The 22,551-nt window shown below is 47.9% G+C and overlaps 1 protein-coding gene across 1 annotated transcript in view; it reads right to left on the reverse strand.

Moving 5' to 3' along the window:
• ASTN2 (astrotactin 2) overlaps positions 1-22,551 on the reverse strand; it is a 358,016-nt gene that overhangs the window by 189,264 nt on the left and 146,201 nt on the right. The window contains exons 8-10 of the mRNA XM_059486464.1: positions 14,848-14,932; positions 13,466-13,540; positions 12,899-13,036 (exon numbers count right to left, since the gene is read on the reverse strand). Coding sequence (XP_059342447.1) covers positions 12,899-13,036; positions 13,466-13,540; positions 14,848-14,932 — 298 coding nt within the window. The remainder of the gene's footprint in view (positions 1-12,898; positions 13,037-13,465; positions 13,541-14,847; positions 14,933-22,551) is intronic.

Consider the following 22,551-nt stretch of genomic DNA (forward strand, 5'->3'; position numbering starts at 1 on the left):
TGTCACCAGGAAAGGTGGGAACTCCTCCTGTTTGGGGGATTTCAGGGGGTATCTGCATTGGGAGGGGACAATGAGGGGAGCAGAGACCTTGGGATGGGGTCAGGGTGGAAGCTCTGGAAGATCTTGGATGTGCCAATGGCAGCTTGTGAAGCTCATGGACCCAGCAGAGGGGTTTCACATTCCCACAGGGATCAATCCCATGCACAGGCACACCCAGGCAGGACAAGTGACAGAAGGGTAACACTTGGTCCCTGTCCCCTCCTTCGGTGTCTGCCTCTTGATTTTGAAGAATATCAGATTCGTCCCTTATCTTTCTGTTATAAGATTTTTTTTCCCTTTTTTTAAGGAAAGAGAAGTACCTGATCTGCCTGGACTTCAGCAGATAACTTGACAGAGCTGTGCACAGAACTTATGAGTAAAGCAACATGGATAAGGACTGACATGAAACCACGAGGTGGCCCAGAGTCTGTACAGAAACAGCCTTTGGGTTGTGCTGGGAGATGTGACAGGGAGCTTTTTGTACCATTTCTCAAGCCCTTTGGGCTCTGATCCTGTTTGATTTTCACACTAATGATCTCACTGGAGAATGGAGGAGTTTGGCAGCAAAGTGTGTCCGTGTTGAAGTCAGAGGGATTATTGTCCCCACGAGGCTCCCAGTGCCCAGCTCAGAGAGCAAGAGCAGGGTGGGGCAGTGCCCAGTGCCATCCCCAGTGCCAAGGGCATCTCCTTGCCAACAGCATCTTGGCCAAGCCAGAGGGAATCCTACCAAAAAAAGATTTTGTCACAGGATAACTGAGCCTGAGTGAGGCCACCCACCCCAGAGCTATGTTTGTTCTGTCTGTCCCATTAATTCCACCCCCTGGGTGGGCAGGATTTTCAACTCCCTGAGTTCCTTGGCACATCTGTGCCATTGAAGGATGCCACAGGTGTCCTGCTCCTGCATCCAAGGCAAGGGTGAGCAGCACAGACCTGTTTCCATTGGGCTGGGGAGTCTGTCCCTGTGGCAGAGTCCACCCACAGGCGTGGCCACATCACCCTGAGCTCATGCACCTGAGAAATGTGGGGCTGACTTTGCCAGCACTGTGCAGCACCAAGTCCAAGCAGAGCCCTGGATTTCCTAAATAGGTCACCCAGTGTGGTGTTGTGAGGTCCCCAGGATGAGGTGAGAGATGAGAATTTGACTCCAAGTTCTCAGAAGGCTGATATTATATTATATTATATTATATTATATTATATTATATTATATTATATTATATTATATTATATTATATTATATTATATTATATTATATTATATTATATTATATTATATTATATTATATTATATTATATTATATTTTAAAACTATACTAAAGAAAGAGAAAGGATACATCAGAAGACTGGAAAAGAATGAATAATAAAAACTCATAACTGACTCAGAGAGTCTGACACAGCTGGCTGTGGTCAGCCATCAATTAAAAACAATTCACATCTTTGAATAAATGATCTCCAGACCACATTCCAGAGAAGCAAAACAAGGAGAAGCTGAGTCTTCTCCTCTTTTGAGGAGAAGAAATCCTGGCAAAGGGATTTTTCAGAAAATATCACAACCCAGCCCTTGCTGTTGGGTTTTATTTTGATGGCTTTGCTCAGTGCCTGTGTGAGTGCCTGACCTGCAGCAGGGATGCTGAATGCAGACACTGAGCTGGCCCTGCAAACCAGCTCAGCTCCCTCTGAGCTACTCCAGCCTGCCCAGCCCAAACCTCCCCCAGCCCTGCTCCCACTGGGAAAGCCTGGACAGGCTGGATGAATCTTGCAAAACTCAAAGTCCATTTGAGCAAGTGACACAGGTCATGCTGTCACAGCTGCTGCCAGAGCTCAGAGCTCAGGGACATCACTGCAGCTCCTCCAGCTGGGCTTTGCACAGCCAAAGACACCCCCTCCCCAAAAATGAGATTGTTTGGGCTATTCTGGGAATGCTCTGCCTGACCTGGTGATTCAGGGCTTTAAAGATATGTGTGTGTAGGAGAGGTGGTTGGAGTATCTGTGGGAAGGCTCCCAGCTCCCTGCATGTCCTGTCACCCACAGCTGCACAGCTGGAATGGCACCAAGAGACAGGGACAGATGGAGGACAATGTCCAGCAGCCTCCCATCCCTCCCATTCTGAGGCAGGAATTTCTGCAGTTTCTGTTCCACCCTGGAAAGCAGCAGATTTGCATTGCTGCTCCCCAATTACAGGTGGTGTCCCCCACACTCAGCCACCCCTGCTGCTTCCAAGCCCATCTGCTGCCCACTTGTGCTTTTTTAAGCAAGCCAGGTGCTATTTTTACTGCAGTGAAGTTTTCCATACTAAAAGCTCCTTTTCTTTCCCCTTTATATAAAGCAAGCTTCAATAATTCCTCGGGGTCCACTTCCAACTTGGTATTTTATGATTCTGTAAAAAAAAGGAGGCTTCCATTTATAATGAATTGCCTGTGATGCATATCCCAGTTTTACTAGGAAGAAGGGATCCTGTAACTCTCCCTGAAAAGTCATGAAAAGCCCTTTAGGTCAATAATATTGCCAATGCTATTCCTCTATCAGTATCACTTATCAGCTGTGTTCAGGCAAAAAAACAAAAAAGGGTTTTAACCCCCAAAAAAACTATTTTAACTCCCTGATCTGGTACTGAGGTGAATCAACACAAACCCAGGAGTGTTCCTTCCCCTTGGATTCAGCTCCCAGCACCCAGGCAAGAGAGTGGAAGGGGTTGGAGTGTGAGCTACCGTGGGCAGGGGGGTTGGACAAGATGATCTTTGAGGTTCCTTCCAGCCCAAACCACCCTGTCTTTCTGTGATTCCATCAGTTGATGAGCCATTTATCTATTCAATCACAACTTTATCATAACAATTTTAAAATTTCTCCAGAGAACAGAGAACCCATAGTCCAAACCCAGAGCACCCACAGTCAGAACGAACACCTCCAGCTCTGGCCTGTCTGTGTTTGATACACACTGATTAAAAAAAATAAAGAAAGAAATTTAAAAAAATAAATAAATAAAGGAAATGTGGACTCAAAAGAATGAAGAGACTTCTCTCTGCAAAAGCTCAGTGCATATTTACACAGCATCCTGCCTTAATGCTCAGCTGCTTCATTTGTGTCACTCTAAGCCCTGGGCAGGAGCAGGGGAGTGTTGAAGTATTAGCTGGGGTTTAATTGTGTGCTGCTGGGTTCTGCACAGCTCCCCATGAGCTGCTACTGGGAGAGAGCCCCGTGGCAGGGCTGGGATGGATGTGGGAGGCAGGGACAGGGGGACAGGAGAACAGCAGCAGCAGGGGACCCTCCCCAGCCTGGCACTGACAGAGGACAGCTCTGCCTTGCACATACAGTGAAATATCATCTTGCATGCAGCTCTCCAGCCCTGTGACACCTGGGGTGAACTCTGCTGTGCACTGCCCAGACCTCCTCTTTGCAGGAGGCAGGGGTAAGTTCTCCCACAAAACTCATCCAGCTGCTGAGCCAACACTCCTGAACGTGTCCTGTCACCGTCACATTTTCCGAAAAATCCCTTCCCTACAATTTCTTCTCCTGAGAGAAGAAGTTGAGAAGCCTCAGAGAAAAATGAAAACAATAATTATCTGATTGCTTCTCCTGTGTTTTGCTGCTTTGGAATTGTTTACCAACTGGTCATTTTGATTGGTTTCATGGGAATTGTTTTAACTTATGACCAATCATGGTCAGGCTGTGTCAGACTCATGAGAGAGAGTCATGAGTTTTTTATTCTTATCTTTTAGCCTTCTGTCTGTATCCTTTCTCTATTCTTTAGTATAGTTTAGTATATTATATTAAATATAATATACTATACTTGTGGTATATATACTACAAGTACATATACTTGTATATATACTTGTGTATATATATACACAATATATATTGTATATATATTATATATATACAATATACATACACAATATATATATTTATATATAATATAAATATATTTTCTATAAAATATATTAATATAATATAATATAATATAATATAATATAATATAATATAATATAATATAATAATAAATTAGCCTTCTAAGAACTATATATATAAGAACTATAAGAACTAAGAACTATATATATTCTATATATAGAATATAATAACTTCTAAGAACTATATATATTCTATGTATATATCTATATCTATCTATCTATATATCTATATATATATATTAATATAACACAACATAACATAATAATAAATTAGCCTTCTAAGAACATGGAGTCAGATTCCTTCATTCCTCCTCCATCTGGGGAACCCTGATGATCCCACAGTGTCCCAGTGCAACTGGGGGCTCTTTATCCACTGTAGGGCTCCCCTGCAGCCTGCTCCATGTGAGCCCCTTCTGTTCCCTGTGCTGGAGGTGAAACAGGCCCTGGATGGGTCACACACAGCCTGTGCTCCATCCCCATCCCTCCTGCCCAGCACTGCCCTCAGATCAGCACTGCTGGAGTCCAGCCCTGAGCGTGGCACAGCCTGCAGCAGAGGGTCCCCAACTGCACCCATCTAACTTTTGATAAAAGGCACTTGGTTGCAGTCAATAACATCTCATAATATCAAAAACACCGCAGGAAACATCAAGAGCTGAATTGATTATGGCACGGTAATTCTTCAGGCAGTGAAAGCAGGGCAATTCCCAAGATGGGATTATTTTTTTGCAAGGCTTCACCTAATTTTCTTGATGTTATTTTCCCCCCGCTCACTCCCCAGCCCTTCTTCCAAACCTCTCCAGCTTTGCACTGCTCTTTGATTTAGTCCCTGAAAACAATATTTTGCTTAACACAGTTAAGTTTCCCATCAAAGTGCCTGGGAAAGCATGACCACCCCCCAGATTGCTGGGACTGAAACATGAGCAGCAGGAAAAAGTCAAGGAAGATTTTGCTTTTGGCTCTGCTGTCAGCAGAGGAGACTGGAAAAAGCCCTGACAAGAACTCAAAACATCTAAATCAGAAAAAGAGACCAAATGCACAGAGCAGAAGGGGAATGATACAAAACCTGTGCAGAGTGGAGGCAAAGGGCAGTGGATTTTCAGTCTGACCCACCTTGACAAAGAATGAAAAGGTTTTGTGAGCCAGTGGGCAAGGCCACACAGGACACACCATTCCTGCCCTGTGCAACACTGGAATTGCCTGTAAGCCACGAATTGAACTTCTTGCTGCTTCTGAACTCAGTTTTGAGCTGTTTTTGCTCCTTTGTCTGGAGGTGAGAGGGCCAGGCAGGGTCTGCAGAGCCTCTCTCCTGCATGTGGAAAATGTGAATGAGAAGGAGCAGCACAGCATGAGCAAAGTTACTCTGAGCTGCCTGGAAAGTGCTGCACTAAAGTCACAAAGGGCATTTTTTTCCTAATAAATCACCCCAAGAGCCAGGGTGACATCCTGGAGTGGGGAAAATCTCTGGAGGGCAGCAGGAGCTGAAACTCATTAACTTCACTTGTCTTCATGGAGCACAGCCATGGGTCACTGGCTGTACCCAGCCCTGGGGTGAAAATCAAACAGGAGCTTTGCCCCTCGGCCTGAGCTGCTGTCCCTCATCCCTCCACAGTGAGACCATGTTCCTCTGCAGCAGCACCTGCATCCCCTTTTTGCCTTTAGCAATTAATAAATCCCCATAAAAATCAACCTGGAGGTCTCTCTTCCATGTCCTGGTGCACCATATCCTGGCAAAAAGGAATGTGGGACTCTCCCTGAGTCCCCAGCCCTTTCCAAGAGCCCTTCCCAAGCCTGCAAGGGACAGTATCTTCTTGCAGTGCCCTAAAAGAAGGACAAAGCTGCCCTGCTTGTGTCCATCTCCATTCCTGTCATCTCAGTGAGACCATGTTCCTCTGCAGCAGCACCTGCATCCCCTATTTGCTTTAACAATTAATAAATCCCTATAAAAATCAACCTGGAGGTCTCACTTCCAAGTGCACCATATCTTGGCTTTACCAGGAAAAAAGGGAGTCTGGGACTCTCCCTGAGCCCCCAGCCCTTTCCAAGAGCCCTTCCCATGCCTGCAAGGGACAGCATCTTCTTGCAATGCCCTAAAAGAAGGACAAAGATGCCCTGCTTGTGTCCATCTCCATTCCTGTCGTCTCCACAGAGGTGGTTTCTCCTCCCTGGCTGTGCAGCCTGTCACAGGTTCCTGGCACACTCCCAGGAAACATTTTGGCTCCACTGAATTTTATTAGTTTTGTCCTTTGGCTGAAGTGATGCAGCAATCGTTACAGGAAATAAAAACAGGAAAGGAAGAGTAGGTCCCTGTCGCAGACATTTCTTCACAGAAATCCTTTCTTTCGGATTTCTGTGTCTTCTGGAGGCCAGAGGCCTCAGAAGACAAGGTAAACAATTATTATCAGCTGCTGTGGAATGTAATGGGATGCACCTTGATTAGCTCATGCTTCTTGTTTATAATTAAGGGCCAATCACAAAGTGTAAGCCAGAGACTCAGTCCTTAGGCACAACTTTGTTGTAAATTCATTCTATCTATTCTTAGACTAGCCTAGCAGCTCTGCAAACCTCTCTCTTTATTCTATTAGTATAGTAATAATGTATTATATATAATATCTTAATAAATCAGCCTTCTAATCAAGAAACAAGATTCACCGTCTCTCTCTCACCAGCAGCGACCCACTCAAGCACAATAATAGGTCCCGTCCACATTGGGCAGGTTTTAGGCAAATGAAATCTCATCAGAACTGGTTTCTGGATAGTGCCAGTTCTTTCCACTGATTTGTGTTAACAAATAACTGAATAAAAGGCATTTCTCAGTGTCACTGTCCCACCTAGGCATCATCCCAGCAGGAGCTGCCTGGTCCTTCTTCCTGCAAACGTTCTAGTCCCTTTCTCAGGCAGGAAATGCAAACAAAAGCAAAGGTAATAAAACTCAAATAGGGGTAAAAAAAATTGTAATTCAGGAAAAATAGTAGAGAGAGTCTGTATAAAGAGAGAGGCCAGGGGGCTGTGCTTTGAACAGGCAGCTACAAAGCATACTCCAGCCGCTGGTTAACAGAAAGCAAAGGCAGCGACATAAAAACAAATAACAACATCAAACAGGGAGGGAAAAACACCTTTCAACACAGGAACCCAGGGTCTGATTTTGCTACCTTGCATCACCCTTTTTGCTAAGCATTCAGAGCGTGTTAGAGCCCAGCCTCCCCCTCCAAACCCTCAGTGCTTGTCTCAGCCCTGGCAGGATCCTGCATGGACGGGTGGATGGACACACAGCTACAGCAGCACATCCATATGGAGAATGTGGAGAAGCTGCAGAGCCCAGTGCCAAACCCTTCTCTGTGGCAGGAGATCCCAGAGACATCAAAGGGAATCATTCTGGGTGTGAGACAGCGTTTGCAGATTTGGCAAGTGTGGGGTATTTTTAATTGTCTCAGTAAACATATAAACAAAATCTGTTCACTCGCTGGGGTTTTTTCCCTCCTGGGCTCTGCAGCACCACGGACAAGAGGAACTGCAACCGCTCAGCTGCCAAACTTGTAGCTGGTGCTCCCTGTGAAGGATTTGCCCACGAGCCAGGCTCAAATTTACATCCCCTGTCCCTAAGAGGTTTGATCATTTTCTGTGCAGTTTTACGGCTCAGCATTAAGACCTCAAAAACGCAGTGAGTTCACACAGCAGAGCACAGAGAGTGGAGCTCAGCATTATTGCAGCAGGAGTTACTAAAAGCCTGGTCTGAGGGCAGGCTGAAATGTTCCCTGGATTGTGGGCATGAAGGATGCCAAGGGCTGATGGACCAGGAGGAGACAGCTTGAGGGCAGTAAAACTCCTGCACTGTCCCAGAGATGCTGGATTGATCCATGTTTCAATTCTGGTGAAATTCCTGGGTGATTTCAGTTCCATTTTTGGGGGGGAGGTTCCCTTCTATCCCCATCACACCCCTTCCCTAATTCTCCTATTTTGCTGCTCACCCCTTGATGGCTGCTGCAAGATTACATCTCCATTTAGTCCCCCCGTGGCCAAGTGAGACGTACATGACTCCTCTAACCTGCTCTCATAAATCACAGAGGGAGGCAGGGAGGAGGAAAAATCCTGGTAAGCAGCCAGGACAGAGCTCAGCTGACAGCTGCAGGACAGGGGCTGATGGCTGCCTCTCTGTAAAGCATCTGTCCCTCCTCCCCACAGGATGAGGCAAAAGGCTGCCTCCATACCAGTGTTAAGCACCAAAAGATGCTTCTCCACCACTTTCTGAGAGACAACAGTGTCTTGGGGTGGTAGAAGTGCAGGCCAGAGCCCAGGGGTGTTATCTGTGGGGATGAGGGTGTCTCTGTGATGTGCACAGTAATGGATTGCCCTATCTGCAGAAATGAGTGAGTTGTGCCTGCTGATGCAATGATCAATTTGCTCCACCATGCAAAGCTGTCCATTCATCATGGCCATGGACTGCAGCCACTCACACCTTTTTATTGGCCCCAACGGAGCAGGAGGCTCTGCAGGAGAGCCACAGACCCCTGATCAGGAACAGCCTGCAAAAGGGGCTTCTCCTCTGCCCCAGCCTCCTGGCTGAGGGTCCCCATGGCACTGAGCACCTGGAAATCACACCCTGTTCTGCTCTAGGCGGGGCAGCAGAAAGAAAATAAGGGAAAAAAGACCAATTTCCTATGGTATCCCCTGCACAAATGGCAAGAAGAGCTGGCAGGGTGCCCTCTGCCTGCATGCCATCCCACCCCACACAAACCTCCTGACCTTGAGGGATGCTCACCTGCAGCTGCACCCATTCATCTGTGCTCCTGCAGACCAGCAAGGAGGTTAAGGCACAGACAGGTGAGTTTTGCTGCTGCAAACAGCAGGGACAGCAAAGCTGTTTCCACACTCTCCAGATACCCTTTGCCTTCCTCATCCACTTCATGTTTCATCCTCCTCCACTCCCAGGGAGCCTCACACCACAGTGATCACCACTGACTTGCAAAATCACAAGTGCCCAAATCACTGCAAAACCCCTTCAAAATACCACTCAAAATGCGTGTAAGGCTGGGGCAGCATGAGGCTGCAAGAGCACAGCATGGCTGAGCTGATGAATGCCATGGGCAGGGAGAAAAAGCCAGGCTCCCATCCTTGACAGAAGACAGGACTCTGAGGGCACAGAGAGGGGGAGCAGAGTGTTCTGCCTCTGAGAGAACTGAAAATAAAAATAACAAACAAATAAGGAAAAAGCAGAAATAAAAAATCCAGTTTATTGTACTTTGGCAAAGAATTCAGAGAGCAAAGGGGCACACTTGGGAGCAAAATGAAGATAAATCGACAGCGAGTTCAAGAGAATTCATTCTGCTGCTGAACACTTGTCTCTCCATCAGGACATCTCAAAGGCTTGTCAAGCGAAGGCAAGGCTTTTATTTGTTTCTATGGTTGCCATAACGATAGAGCTGTATGTCATGTCAGGCAGCAGCTGAGGCTCGTGCCTCTGATTTATGGCTGCTCAACAGAAATTATCAACTTTTCTGCAGAGCGGGTGGCACACTGAACCGTGACCACTGGGAGTCTGCCAGCGCCCTGCTCTGCCCCCAGGGCTGCCTCTCCTCTTGGTCCCCCACAGCTCTGTGTGTGCCCCAAGGGATGCTTTCATTATCCCCTGCAGAGATGTTTTTATTATGCCCTGCAGGGATATTTTTATTATCCCTTGCAGGGATGCTTTCATTATCCCTGCAGGGATGCTCCGTGCTGGGGCAGCAGGAGCTGGGGGCTGTGGGTCCTTCCTATACACTGCCACAATTACAGCAATTCCTGCAAGCTGCACCTTGCAAAGGCTCAGACAGAGATGGGAAGGTGTCCAGGGAAGACCAGCAGAAGGATTGAACACCTAACAGTAATTTGTTTAACAAAATTTTTAGACTACTGTGTTTAACACCAGGTTATGGGAGAAATACAGAAAAGAGAAAGAGATGGGAAGGGAAACAAAGAGGGGTCTTGAAAACAAGCAAGACAAGGTGGGACTGGGATGTATTTCTTGTCCTGGCAGGGGATGCAGGACAGACTGCAAGGACAGTCTGCCCAGCCAGGACAGCCCAGGCTGTGGGGACAGCCCTGCAGCACTGCTGGCCAAGCTCATCTGAGCAAAGACGTCACCGTGAACGTGGCTGTCACAGTCCCAGGCTGTGACTGATGCCATCCTTGTGCACAGGATCAGACTCTGGGGTAGAGGAAGGGATGCTCAATATGGTCACTGATAAATTATATATGCAAGTTTCATTAACTCTAAGCACTCTCATTCCTAATTTATGATGCACAGCCCTAAAACCTCCAGCACCAAGTTTTGCACACTGCTGTGTCCTGTCCCTGAAGCCCCTGGAGCATCCTGAGGGGGATGTTTGCACAAATCCTGTTGGCTCCTGTTTTCTGGAATTTTCTCTCATGATTTGGCTGCAGCAGGGGAAGGTTTGGGCCCTTCATTCCCATCCACCAAAGTACAGCTTGTTGCATTGCCCAGCAGTGAAACACACAGAGAACAGCATTGGAAGCAGCATTTCCCCAGAGAGCTGCTGAAAGGCCAAACCTCACCTGTCCCCCTGCATCTCAAACATCTTCATAAAAACACAAGACCACATTTGAACCTTTAACCCGTTGAGTTGTAAAGACTTCATCACTTGTTTTCTCCAAAGCAGGCTTTCTGCCATTTCCCTCCATTAAGCTCTTCAAGACAAGTGACCCCAGAGCCAAAGGTGTCAGACTAATGAAAGGTCTGCAGGAATGCAGCACGCTCGTTATTACAGACACAGGAGGAACAGAGCACTGAGCCACCATCACAGTGACACAGGACAGCAAATGGGGCACATCTGTGCTGCAGCTGGTGGAACACAGCCCAGGGTCTGCTCTGTGGCATGGAGATGGGGCTGTATTAAAGCCCAAGCACTGCAGGTTCAGAAGAGTTTCTTTATTGGAAAAGGGCTGTCAAGCATTGGAAAGGGCTGCCCAGGGAGGTGGTGGAATTCTCATCCCTGGAAATATTCAAAAAGTGAGCTTGGTGCTCATTGCAGTGGTCTTGGTGACAAGGTGGGGATGGGTCACAGGCTGGGTTCAATCCTTGAGGCCTTTTCTAACCCAAATAATTCTGTGATTCACCGGCAGGAGCTCCCAGCATGGAAGGACAGCTGTGCTGCCACAGTCCCAAAGGCAGGAAACCCATTCAGGCAGAGAGAGGGATGGCTATGTTTGAACCCTACACCTTGGACCACCTGACATGCTGGATCACCACCTGAACATCTGAACCACCAAAACTCCCCTGAGAAGCTCCTTGAGTGAGTCCAGAGATAAAGCAAAGAGGCTACAAGATAAGCAGCTCTGAAAATATCTGTGTCATTGCATGAAAGCACCCAAGAACCTCAGAAGAGTGTTCCACCCACCCTGGGGTGACGAGGATCCCAAGCTTGCTGCTCCTCGTTTGAGAAGTGTTTCAGTTCTAATGTAGAAATAATAGATTGCTTTTCACTTCTCACTGTATCTGCGAAACCTTCCATAATTCAACATCAAATATTTATTATTGCGTTTATTAAAGTTTTAATAATTCAGCAACTCCTGCGTGTAAGATACAAGTGCCATGAACTCACACCTCCCATATTCTACCTGAGCCACTCCAATATTTATACCTGGAATTCTCAGTTCAGGTTGCATTTATGAGGGGAGCAGGCAACAGCTTTGTGCCAAAGCCTCCCCTCCTCCTGCTTGGCATTCATCCATCCCAACAGAGACTTTTCCACAAGGAGCAGTGCCCAGAGACAATTACTGCACTGGAGCAGAAAACAAGCTTCTGAGCCTCTACCTTCACTGAGGCACTTTTAATGAAGATGTGAAGAGGAAAGAAATAAATAATGTTCTCTTGGCACTTTGGCTTGGAAAATGTTAGCATAAACCCCTTCCTTTCTCAAATGAAAAGCAGAAGTTGTTGCAGACAAGAAAAGCAATGGGCCTAAAAGAGCCAAACTGTGATGGATATGTACCACTGTCTCTTTTCACAGGAAAAGGGAACAAGCACTAATTAGCAACAAAACCACACACACTTGGAAGTGAGGACACCTTGGATGCCAGTCCTGGCTCTACCACAGCTTTTGTAGGCACTTGCTTCAACTACAGCCCTGCCAAGATGATGGGACAGAAGAATGGAAATCCATTCCTCATCACTTTGGGGAAATACAAGACAGAAGGGGCTGGGGGACACAAGGATCCTGCTGGTGCCCAGGGAGATGATTCATAATACAAGCAAGGATTTTCAAGTCAGGAAATTGTGTCTGGAGTCAACAGGAGAAAGCAGCAAGAAGGAAGGGAGGGAAGGAGGGAGGGATGGAACAAAAAATCTCCCTGGCACCCAGCAGTCACATGCTCAATCTTAATTTAATGGGAGAGAGGGCAATACACACTAAATACCTTCAGAATGAAACCCTTATAATTTACAGTTAAACCCTTGTAAACCAGACCAAAGAGCGTAACCACCACCAAGGTGATCAGCAAAATGCCCAGGCATTCACTGAACTCCAAAAAGGGAAAATAACCCCTCTAATTGTGTAACTATTGGATGAGCAACATGGCCTTTCACCCTTCATGAACATCCCAGCAGATATCAATGCCAGGTAGATGTGATATGGGTATGAGTTTCAGAAAGATGACAGCCCCTCCATCCCAGTAAATGCATCCATTTAAGCACTGCAATCTAACATTACATTTAAGCCACTCTCAAATTACCTTGCCACAGGTTCCTACCAATTCACCTGCCTGTACTGGCAGATTTCAGAGTTACACACTCAGGCCTGGCCTAGACCCATCAGCCCAAAGAGCCTGGAGAGCAATCACATCAGATTTCTTATTGGAAGGAAATGAATCAAACTTATCATCACAGAAATTACTACATCCTCAATAACAATTTAAAGAGCAGTGTAGGCACTCAGGCATGAAGAAAACGAGAAATCTGCTTCCTACCTGACATCTGCTGGATCTTCAGTCACCAGAACATCAGTCTTGCAGCTGGCAAGGGGGTTGATGGAAAGCTCCACAGGGGGCACCACGAAGCTCTTACTGACTGGCAGCCACAGCCCTTGACCCAAGCTGTAGGTGGACCTGGACGAAGGAAAAATAAATCACAAGGAGCAGAGTGACCACAGGGCATGGTGGCCCTCCACTGCCTGCTCAAAAGGCAGAGCAGTGGTGGCATCATGAGATAAGTCAGTGATTGTCTTTTCCTGAAAGCCACAAGGGAAAGAAATTACTTGAGATGTGACAGGAGAACATGGGGATGGGAAAAATCTTCATTTTATTCCAGGAGGAGTTTCTGTACATGCTGTCTTCACATTTGTTGAAGGGACAAGAGGGGAACCCTTCTCTGCTTGCCAACATGGACAAATCTTTCAGGTCTGTCACAGCCAAATGACACTTGTCCTGCCACCAGCACAAGAATGAGCTGGCATTTGACCAAAAGATTGTGCACACTGGGATGTCCTCATGGCTCTCCCTTCCCAAATATCCCAGCTGAACCCTCCTGTGACTCACCTGAGTATCTTCTCTGGTGCCTGCTCTCCCGTGACCAAGTCATATCCCCTCTCCAGCGTTGTGTAGGGCCAGGGCCTGCAGGAGAGAGGGCAAAAGCAGCTGAGCACATCCCTGGGCTGGGCAAGTGGCACAGGGATGTGCCAGGGTGATTTCTAACCAGGCGTTGCCCTGTTGGTCAGGGCGAGATGCCGCAAACAGAGGCCAATTTCATGGGAAAAAGAAGACATTTCCTCAGGGTCTGGGGATCAGTTGAAAGGTGACGTCTGGCGCTCTAAGGAATTGCAAGGTCCTAGTTGCTGGCAGCTTTAGTTTTGAAGAAATACAGAAAAGTTTGCCAATTTCGATGCTTGGCACTGCCCAATCGGACAGGGCGCGAGGCTGCAATCAGAAGCCAATTTCATGGGAAAAAGGAGTCATTTCCCCAGAGTCTGGGTATCAGTTGAAAAGTGGCCTTTGGGGCTCTAAGGACTTGCAGGGTCCTAGTTGCTGGCAACTTTACTTTTAGAGAATTCCAGCAAAGTTTTTCCATTTCTAACCTGGTGCCGCCCTGTCAGACAGAGCGAGTGGCCTCAAACGGGGGCCATTTTCCTATGGGAAAAAAAATCCTTTCCTCAGGGTCTGGCTAGGAGGAAGATTATGAGGGATGTTAAAATCAGGGCCCATTTGTGTCCTTTTTTGTTTAGAGGTATTATTAGTTGTTTTGTAACTAGGTTAATAAACCATAGTTGGAGGGTTGAGAGTCAGTTAGTGATTCATCAGTTATCCAGGGATGGTAGTAGGAGGGCTGGGAATGTTATTGAGATGAGGATTAGTGGGATTCCTAGGAAGGATGGACTGGTGGCATTTGGGGCTCTAAGGACGTGCAGGGTCCAACCTGCTGGAAGCTTCAGTTTTGGAGAAATCCAGCAAAGTTTGCCAATTTCTAACCAGGTGCCACTCTGTCAGTCAGGGTGAGATGCTGCAAACGGAGGCCATTTTTTGTGGGAAAAAGGAGTCATTTCCCCAGAGTCTGGGTATCAATTGAAAGGAGGCCTTTGGGGCTCTAAGGACGTGCAGGGTCCAACCTGCTGGAAGCTTTAGTTTTGGAGAAATCCAGCAAAGTTTGCCCATTTCTAACCAGGCGCTGCCCTGTTGGTCAGAGCGAGATGCCGCAAACGGAGGCCATTTTCCGTGTGAAAAAGAAGACATTTCCCCAGGGTCTGGGGATCAGTTAAAAGGTGACGTCTGGGGCTCTAAGGACTTGCAGGGTCCTAGTTGCTGGCAGCTTCGGAGAAATCCAGCAAAGTTTGCCCATTTCTAACCAGGCCCCGCCCTGTCGGTCAGGGCGAGATGCCGCAAGCCAAGGCCAGGGCAGGGCCCCCCAGCCCCGTGTCCCCACTCACCCCTCGCTGTGTCCCCAGTCACTGCGCACACACAGGTGCCGGTGCACGGGGTCCGGCGCGTACCCTTCGTGGCAGCTGCACTCTCCTAGGACAGAGCAGGCAAAGGGTGAGATGGCTCTGCCCCACAGGCATGGCAGTGACTGCAGAGTCAGGCCCTCCTCCCCGGCTGCCCTCCTCTGGAGTGCTTTGGGCTCCAGATGCCCCCAGGAGGTGTGGAGAAGGATTTGCACTAATACTTTCCCTGGCTCTATTCTCCCCCAGCCTCCTGGGAGACCCAGAAAATTTTACACCAGCTAACCCACTAGTCATCCCTCCCCACATCAAACCCGAAGGAGATGTGGAAAGCTGTAAGAAACCTGTGGTTTGTCGCCACATTTCTCTTCACAGAGAAGAGCAAGGAACAATTCAACCCAAGAATATTTCTGGGTTTCACGTTCTCTGAACCTTAGAGTAAGGAAAAACAATTCATATCTCATTTGTTGTGCCTGTGTTTGTGCCAAAGCAGAATGCAATGTGGTGATTGTTTATCCAAAGTGATGTTGTTTTGTTTCCCTGGCCTGTCAGGGCCAAGAGTGTGTGTGTCAGGACTGTTGGGACAGTCATGAGATTCTGTACAGTTGAGTGATTGGCAGATTCAGTTTAGATGTAATATAATATAGTATAGAGTAATATAGTATAATAAAGTAATTAATTAGCCTTCTGATAAGATGTAGTCAGCTGCATCATTCTCTACCCTTGTTGGGGGCAAAAATATCCACTATAGGAGTTATTCTCAGGGAGAGGATTATACAACCCACATGATGTAGCTGGGGATGGGGTTTCATGATGCAGAAGATCTGTCCTTAACCCGTGTTCCTGTGCAGTCCTGCAGCCAGGGCTTCACTCCTCAGCAGGGATCTCGACCTTCCAGTGTCCCCATGTGCAATGCCCAAGGTGGGCACCACAAACCCATCCCACATCCCCTTCCCAACTCTGCTCTGCCATCTGACACCAGCACAAGAGAGCAGAGTCTCCTGCAGCCCAAACTCCCACTGAAAGGTGCAGAACCCCCTAATTTTGATGCCAGTCTGATTACAGTAATTCAGATCCATTTAACAGAGCCACCAGGTGAGTGGAAAATGGTCTTGAGTTATTGGTGATTTAAAGATCTCTGAGCAAGATCTTTGTATAAATCATGGATCATGTTAGTAATGTGAGCAAAATGCTCTTTCTTGTTTGTAAATACAGTAACTAAAATGCTGAAAATCCTCCCCAGACAGTTCCCATGCTGTGTCCCCATCCCACAATGGAGGGGCTCTCAGCCCTGCTCCCCTCTGCTCTCTGCCAGCAGGAGAAGACATTTCCCACACCAGAAACCCACACTTGGCTCAAATTGATTCAAAACCCACACTTGGCCCAAATTGATTCAGTGCTTGGTAGAAATACATAACCCGGAGCAAGAAACAGCAAAATCAAAATATTAATTGGATTTGCACGTGGAGTTCCTGCTACAAGCTGCTGCCAGTGTTTGCCCCCACCCTCCCCTCCTCTCCCCATCGCGCCTGACAGTGCAGCAAAGCTGAGCTGTAAACAAGCCGAGGTGGGAACATGGGGAGGATGCTGGGGACGTGGGGACCCCCCTCACAGTGGCAAGGCAGAGTGGCAGCTACCTGCCTGCTCCTCCTTAAGCAAGATCTTAAAATGCCTCACAAGGATTACAGTAAAGAGCTTTATTGTCAGGAGGGAGCGAGATGGGGGTTCAACCACTGAGATTTTTTGAGGAAGAGACGCCTGGGAAGGGAGAGGCAGCAAAAAAAAGGAAAGAGGTGGGGGGGGGGGGGAAAGAGACGGCTAATGATGTGCTAAAATGCAACAGCACCTTCATGAAATATTCACTGCCTCAAACGCGTCTAATATTAAAGATTAAATGTCCTGGGATTTGTCCTAGCGACTTGGAAGCACTGATTTATGATCTGTCAAAAGCTGCTAACCTCATGATTCATAACAGGAGCGGCAGGAACATTGCTGCTCCAAAGGGAAAGAGTTGGGAGAGGGATGGCAGCGCTTGGCCCTGCTCAGCTCTGCCCTGCCTGGGGGCTGGGGCGGTCTCAGTGCAGGAAAACACAGGTCCTAATGGCTCCATCAGTGATTTTAAAAAAAGAAAAGTTATTTTTTCCTTGGGTGCTTAGTACGCAAGTTTCCCCAGCCGTGCTGTGGATCATTAATTCCTGGCGCTTATTACATAACAAATATGTGCTCTGCAAATGAGAGACATCTCAAAGTGCTTGCGAAGCAGAGCTGGGAGTCTTTGGGGCACTGCCTCACTCTCGGCTCCTGCCACGGAAATTAGAGCAAGAAAAGAAAAAAAAAAAAAAAAAAACAACAGAGGTCAGCATCCCATGGCCCAAACCCTTCTCCATATCTGTTGTTGGGGGTGCAGGGTGGGGAACCCCCTTGCCAGGGTGCAGGAGGGTTTATTTTGCCTGCTGGCTTGTTTACTGCTCCTTCAGTTTGGCATCAGAAGGAGGAACTCTATCAACCGGGGGAAATATTGATTTTATCGACTCCAATCCTGGACGTTCAGCAGCTACAGCCGGTGCTCAAGACTTTATTGGGAGGTTTATTGGGAGGTTTATTTCACTAAGTGAGAGGGCAAGTGGTGCCACCAGCTGGGGAGGAGATCCAGGGCAGGAGAGAGGGGGGGATCAGCTTTCCACAGGTTTCCCAGGGTGATCTACACCCCTTGGGCAGGGTTTGGAAATTGGATAGGACAGCTCCCAGAACAGGATCAGCTGAGTGCTGGAACACAGAGGACTCCATCGCCTCAGGTCAGGTGTTTTAGGATGTATTCCTCTGTCAAGAACCATGAACTGACAATTAGTGAGGCTTCCAAAAAATTTCAGCAGAACCTGCTGTGCTCTTACAGGAGGTTTTGCCCTCTCCCCAACAGCATACACCTTCCTTCTTTGGCCCCCCAAACTACTCTGTTATTTTCAGTCTGTCCCCATGCTTCCCAGAGACAATGCTGAGCCAGGGAGGATGCTGATTCCCCATGGAATGAAAAACTCCTGATAAAGTGCCTGGAGTGGGGGGAACAGGGCTCCATACCTCCAAGCCCTCTTTAGGATGTATTTTTCAACATGCTGCTAAAATAAATGAAACCATCAAAAGGCCAAACTAAAGAGGTTTTGTTCAAAGCAACTGCATCCGAGATGGACGCAGCTATCCACTCAGCCCTGCTGCAGCTGAGTTAGGATTCAAGCTGAGCTTGAAGCCAAAGTCAACCAAAGTAACCAAGTTTGACAAGTAAGTGCACCTGGAGCTGGATGCAATTTCCACAGGTCCTGCACACGCCTCTGTGTAATGTTCAGCTGTTGCAGGAGCGTAAATGAATAAGGATCTACCAACCCCCAGGACAAGAATCCTGCTCCCACTGCCACCACCCTGCACCCTGCCATGCAGAGTCCTTCCCCTGCCTTTGGATTCAGAAGCACAAACCAGGTTGGATAATCCATGGCAATAATTCAGCTGTTCCAGCCAAAGGATCACTGCTCACTCAGCATAAATGAGGGCAGGTCCCAGTGCTCAGCTCTGGAGGTCCAATATTGTATTTCCAGTGTGTTATTAAACAAGTGGAGGGTTTAGCTCTCTTTTTTATATAGAAAAGCTGAAAGTTGCTGAACTATTCCTTCACTACACTCTGCTTCTGCTGGAATGGGATCTCACACTGCACCCACACCCTTCCTGCCCATCCCCACAGGGCCTGGGAGCAGCAGAGCAGAGCTGCAGGATGAACCATCAGCCTGCCAGGATAAGCCTGTTAGCCTCATTATGGAGAGAGTGATCTGTGGTGATAATGCTGCAGGAATCCCCCTAATCCACCCACCCAGTGCACAGCAGGAATGGAGGCTCCCAGAGTCCCTGTGCTCCCAGGGAAGCTGCTCTGTGCTGTCACTGGCACTTTTATTTAAGGAGCTGGAGGAGCTCTGGCAGTGGTGGAGCAAAGCTGCTGCTTGTCACCCTTCTCTTGGCACTGCTGGTGTCCCTGATTCCCTCCTGGCAGCACCTCCAGGAACTCATCCTTGTCCTTCAGGAATGCCCTGCTATGCCAGGGCTGTGCCTCAGCTGCACAGGTATGTGCTGGGGACAAGCCCAGACCCCAGCTGGGGTGGCAGCCTGATCCCAAAGGCTGTGGGGTATAAACATACACCTTCCCAGCAGTGTGAGCATCACACAAACACACTCACACCTGTTTCAGGGCTGCCTCTCCCACCCAAAGGGATACAGAGCTCAGCCACAGCTTTTGTGTCCACTCCTCTCTGGAAACACACATCCTGCAGAGCATCCTCAGTGCCACTGAGCCTCAGAGCTGCAGCACCACGTTCCCAGCCTCCCACTAAAGCTCTCTGAAAAGCTCCTTTCCTACCCGTGGCACCTGCTGTTCCTGCTCTTCAGGGATGGCATATCCAAACCTGAGCCTCTGCTTCATCCTGATGAGAAATGCAACTTTTCCAGAAGCAGTTTAGAACTCTAAGAACAAGACAAAGAAAGTGGCTCCTGCCCTGCTGGCCTGGCACAGAGCATGGAGGGAAAACCTGGAGTGAATTTGACAGTTATCCCTCCTCCATCCCTGCTGCAAGTCACCCTCCTCACCTCATCCATCACAGCACCTAAGTGCAAGCTTAACCTCCAAAGACTGTGCCTGAGTTTAAGCTCTGCATGGATTTAATTCTCATTATCATCTGCTCAGCTCCTACACAGCACCTGCAGGGAACACATGAGCTGATGCAAGGAAGCAGAAAGGTCCTGAGGGTGGCACAGCTGTCACCTTCTGGGCTGGGCACTGCCCCAGAGCTGGCCATGGAAGGGTGAGAAGCTGTGGGAATCTACAAAATCAGAGGGTTTTGGGGAAAGCTGCAAAAGGCAGGCCTCAGAGACAGTAGAAGTGTGATTGGAGCTAAGCAGTAGCCATGAGACTGGTCAGCAGAAAAATTATTTAAACTGTAGAAAAGCAAGGAAATATAGAACAATGGTCTGTGTATTAATGCTTGTCTAGAATAACTCCCTAAGCTACAGAAAAGTTTATCTAGTAGGAAATTTGAAGCTTAATAATGGAGCTCTGTGCATTGTGTTTTAAGGCTCACAAGCAGGTATTGTATTTGAAATAAGCAAGCATTGTTTAACCAAAGGTACCTGTGCTTACAGGGGTTGGATGGAACTACTGTCAATGTGCTTTTGCTTTGTGTGATTGGTCAAGAAGCTTATAAAGTGAGTTGTAACATTAAATTCTTGGTCTGCTGCCTGGGATGTGAGCTGGTGGCATCTTCCCATTGTCATAACCATGGAATGAGACTGATGCTGGAAAATAAAACAGCTCAAGGCAGTTCCTCAGTAGCCCTGTCCCATTTGTGATTTGTACACAGACCCCCGGCCGGTGATAAGAAGCCCCTGCAGTACTGGCTGGATGGCCCAGTCAGAGGGATGGGCTCAGGAGCAGCTCCATCCAGCAAAACCCATCCCTCTTCCCTCCTCCCCGTGCTCTTTAGACAAGCACAGAAAATGCCATTACAAGAACATTAGCAGCTGCAGAATTAAACACTCTAATGGCAGAAAATGAGAGTGCAAAGACAGCAGAGATAACCTTAACTCGGCCCCTGGCAGGCACGAGTTTTGATTGCTGTTTATGTATAACACTCCAGCCTGGAGCTAAATTAGCTTGGGAGTTAACTGCCTCCTGCCCTGCTTGGTGCACGAGGCAAGCTGTGCCACCACAGGAAAAGGAATGGCATATTACATGGGATTTGACCAAGTTATTAAACTCCATACCTTGGAGAGACAGAACCTCGTCCTATAAAAGTCTGAGTCAATAAAGGCACCAGGAAACAGCGAAAATAGCAGAGGAGCGCAAGAACAAACAAATATTACTTGGTGTGCACAGAACCTGCATGGTATTAAATTGAACTATAGGAAGGGGTGGCTGTTTCCATAAACACAAACACACCCTCAGCAAGGTTGGTCATCTCCTGATTTACATGCTCAGCTCTGCAACCTCCAAATCCCTTTAACAGGTTGCCCTTAAAAGAAAAAAAAAAAAAAAATAGCTCTGTGTAAAATGACTTTCATCTGCCTCCTGCCCACAACACACCCCTGTCCTACCCAGGCAGCAGTACCATCTGTGGCTCTGGTGACAAACTGGCCTATTTGGATGATGATGGAAACCCTTTTTTTCTTTTTTTTTTTTTTGTTTTATATCTCCTCCTGCCAATTTCCAGAAAAGAACCTTTGCTACTACATTTCATCTGGTTCTTTCAAGCTCATGCTTTGGGGACTGGGGGAGGGCTACCAATTGTGGATGCAATGTGAGAATTTTGATGAAGAAAAGCCTGATTTATAGATGGGGAAAAAAAAAAATTCAACACATTTGCACCTGCTAATCAAGGTAGCTATCCATCTCATTTATGCCACTGCTCCAGCAAGCCTGACAGCACAAAATCAGAGGCTGTTTCTTCCAGCATTTGGCCCTCAGGGACTGATTCTCCAGCAGGTCTCTTCAGCAATGCCCACAGAATGTGCAAGTGGATGGGTTTTGTGCATACAAAGCAGGTAATTGTGCTCACAAATCAGGATTTGCATATGCTGCTGGAAAGGGATGCTCTCATGGAGGCTGGTGAGGGAGGCCAGCGAGGCAGCAAGCACTCCTGGATTGTACCCAGGGGTATCCCAGAGCGTGGCACGAGCAGCAGCACCAGCAGCGCTCCCACAGCTCTTCAAAACATGGAGAGTGAGGAGAGCTGACAGCCCGTCCCACAAGACAACAAACCTGCCCTGTTCTGGTCCCAAACAGCACAGGCAGCACCTGCCAGGAGGATGGGGGGCTTTGGCTGAGCATCTCCAGCCAAGGAGCCCATCCTGCCTGTCCCATCTGATGTGGCAGCTGGGCATGGTCACTGTGCACATCCCAGCAGCGCCCATTTGTCTCTGGGTCTGCAGTCAGACCAACCAGGCTGGCTGTTTTCAAGGCAGGAGGGATGAGGGAGATGACATTTTGCTCGTGTGCAGATGTCAGTGCTCCCTCTGAAATGCTCTGATGAGCTGGGGCTTCACAACACAGGTTTCAGATTTGTCAGAGGGGCAGCAATCATTTAATTACAGAGTGAGTCACACGACAGAGACGCAAGGGAAGGCAAATTAAGGTCAGGTGACAAAGTGGATTTTGGCATTTCCTAGTGTTTCAGAGCCTCTGTTTTCACTGGGAATTATTCTCCACACTGAAGGAGTACTGAGTGTCCAGGGTGACATGTCAATATATTGTGCAGACAAATCCCACCTCAAACTCCAACCCAAAGAATGTGCTGGGCTTGAGTGTCACCAGAGAGAATACATGTCTCCTGGGGCTCTCTGTCCAAAGGTGTGCCAGGAGCCCATGGCACTGCCACCAAGTATCCTGCCCACAGAGGTCTGTCCACACCCCAGGGAGCTTGGGACAAGGCAGATCCACACTGCCATGGGTATGGCTGAAGGCAAATTAGCCATAAATGTGCTGGAGTGTCAGAACTCAGCACATCCCTCCGGGTGCCCAGAGTTGCCAAGGACCCCACTGGGGGGCTCAGAGACCCTGGCACACAGCCCAGAGCACCTGGGGATTTGATTGTGACCCTTGGAGCAAGTTACCAGCTTTGTATGAGGACCTGAAAGTCACACAGATTTGAATGGTGTAATAACAAA

Source organism: Ammospiza nelsoni, chromosome 20 (assembly GCF_027579445.1).
Source record: "Ammospiza nelsoni isolate bAmmNel1 chromosome 20, bAmmNel1.pri, whole genome shotgun sequence".
Lineage (NCBI taxonomy): Eukaryota > Metazoa > Chordata > Aves > Passeriformes > Passerellidae > Ammospiza > Ammospiza nelsoni.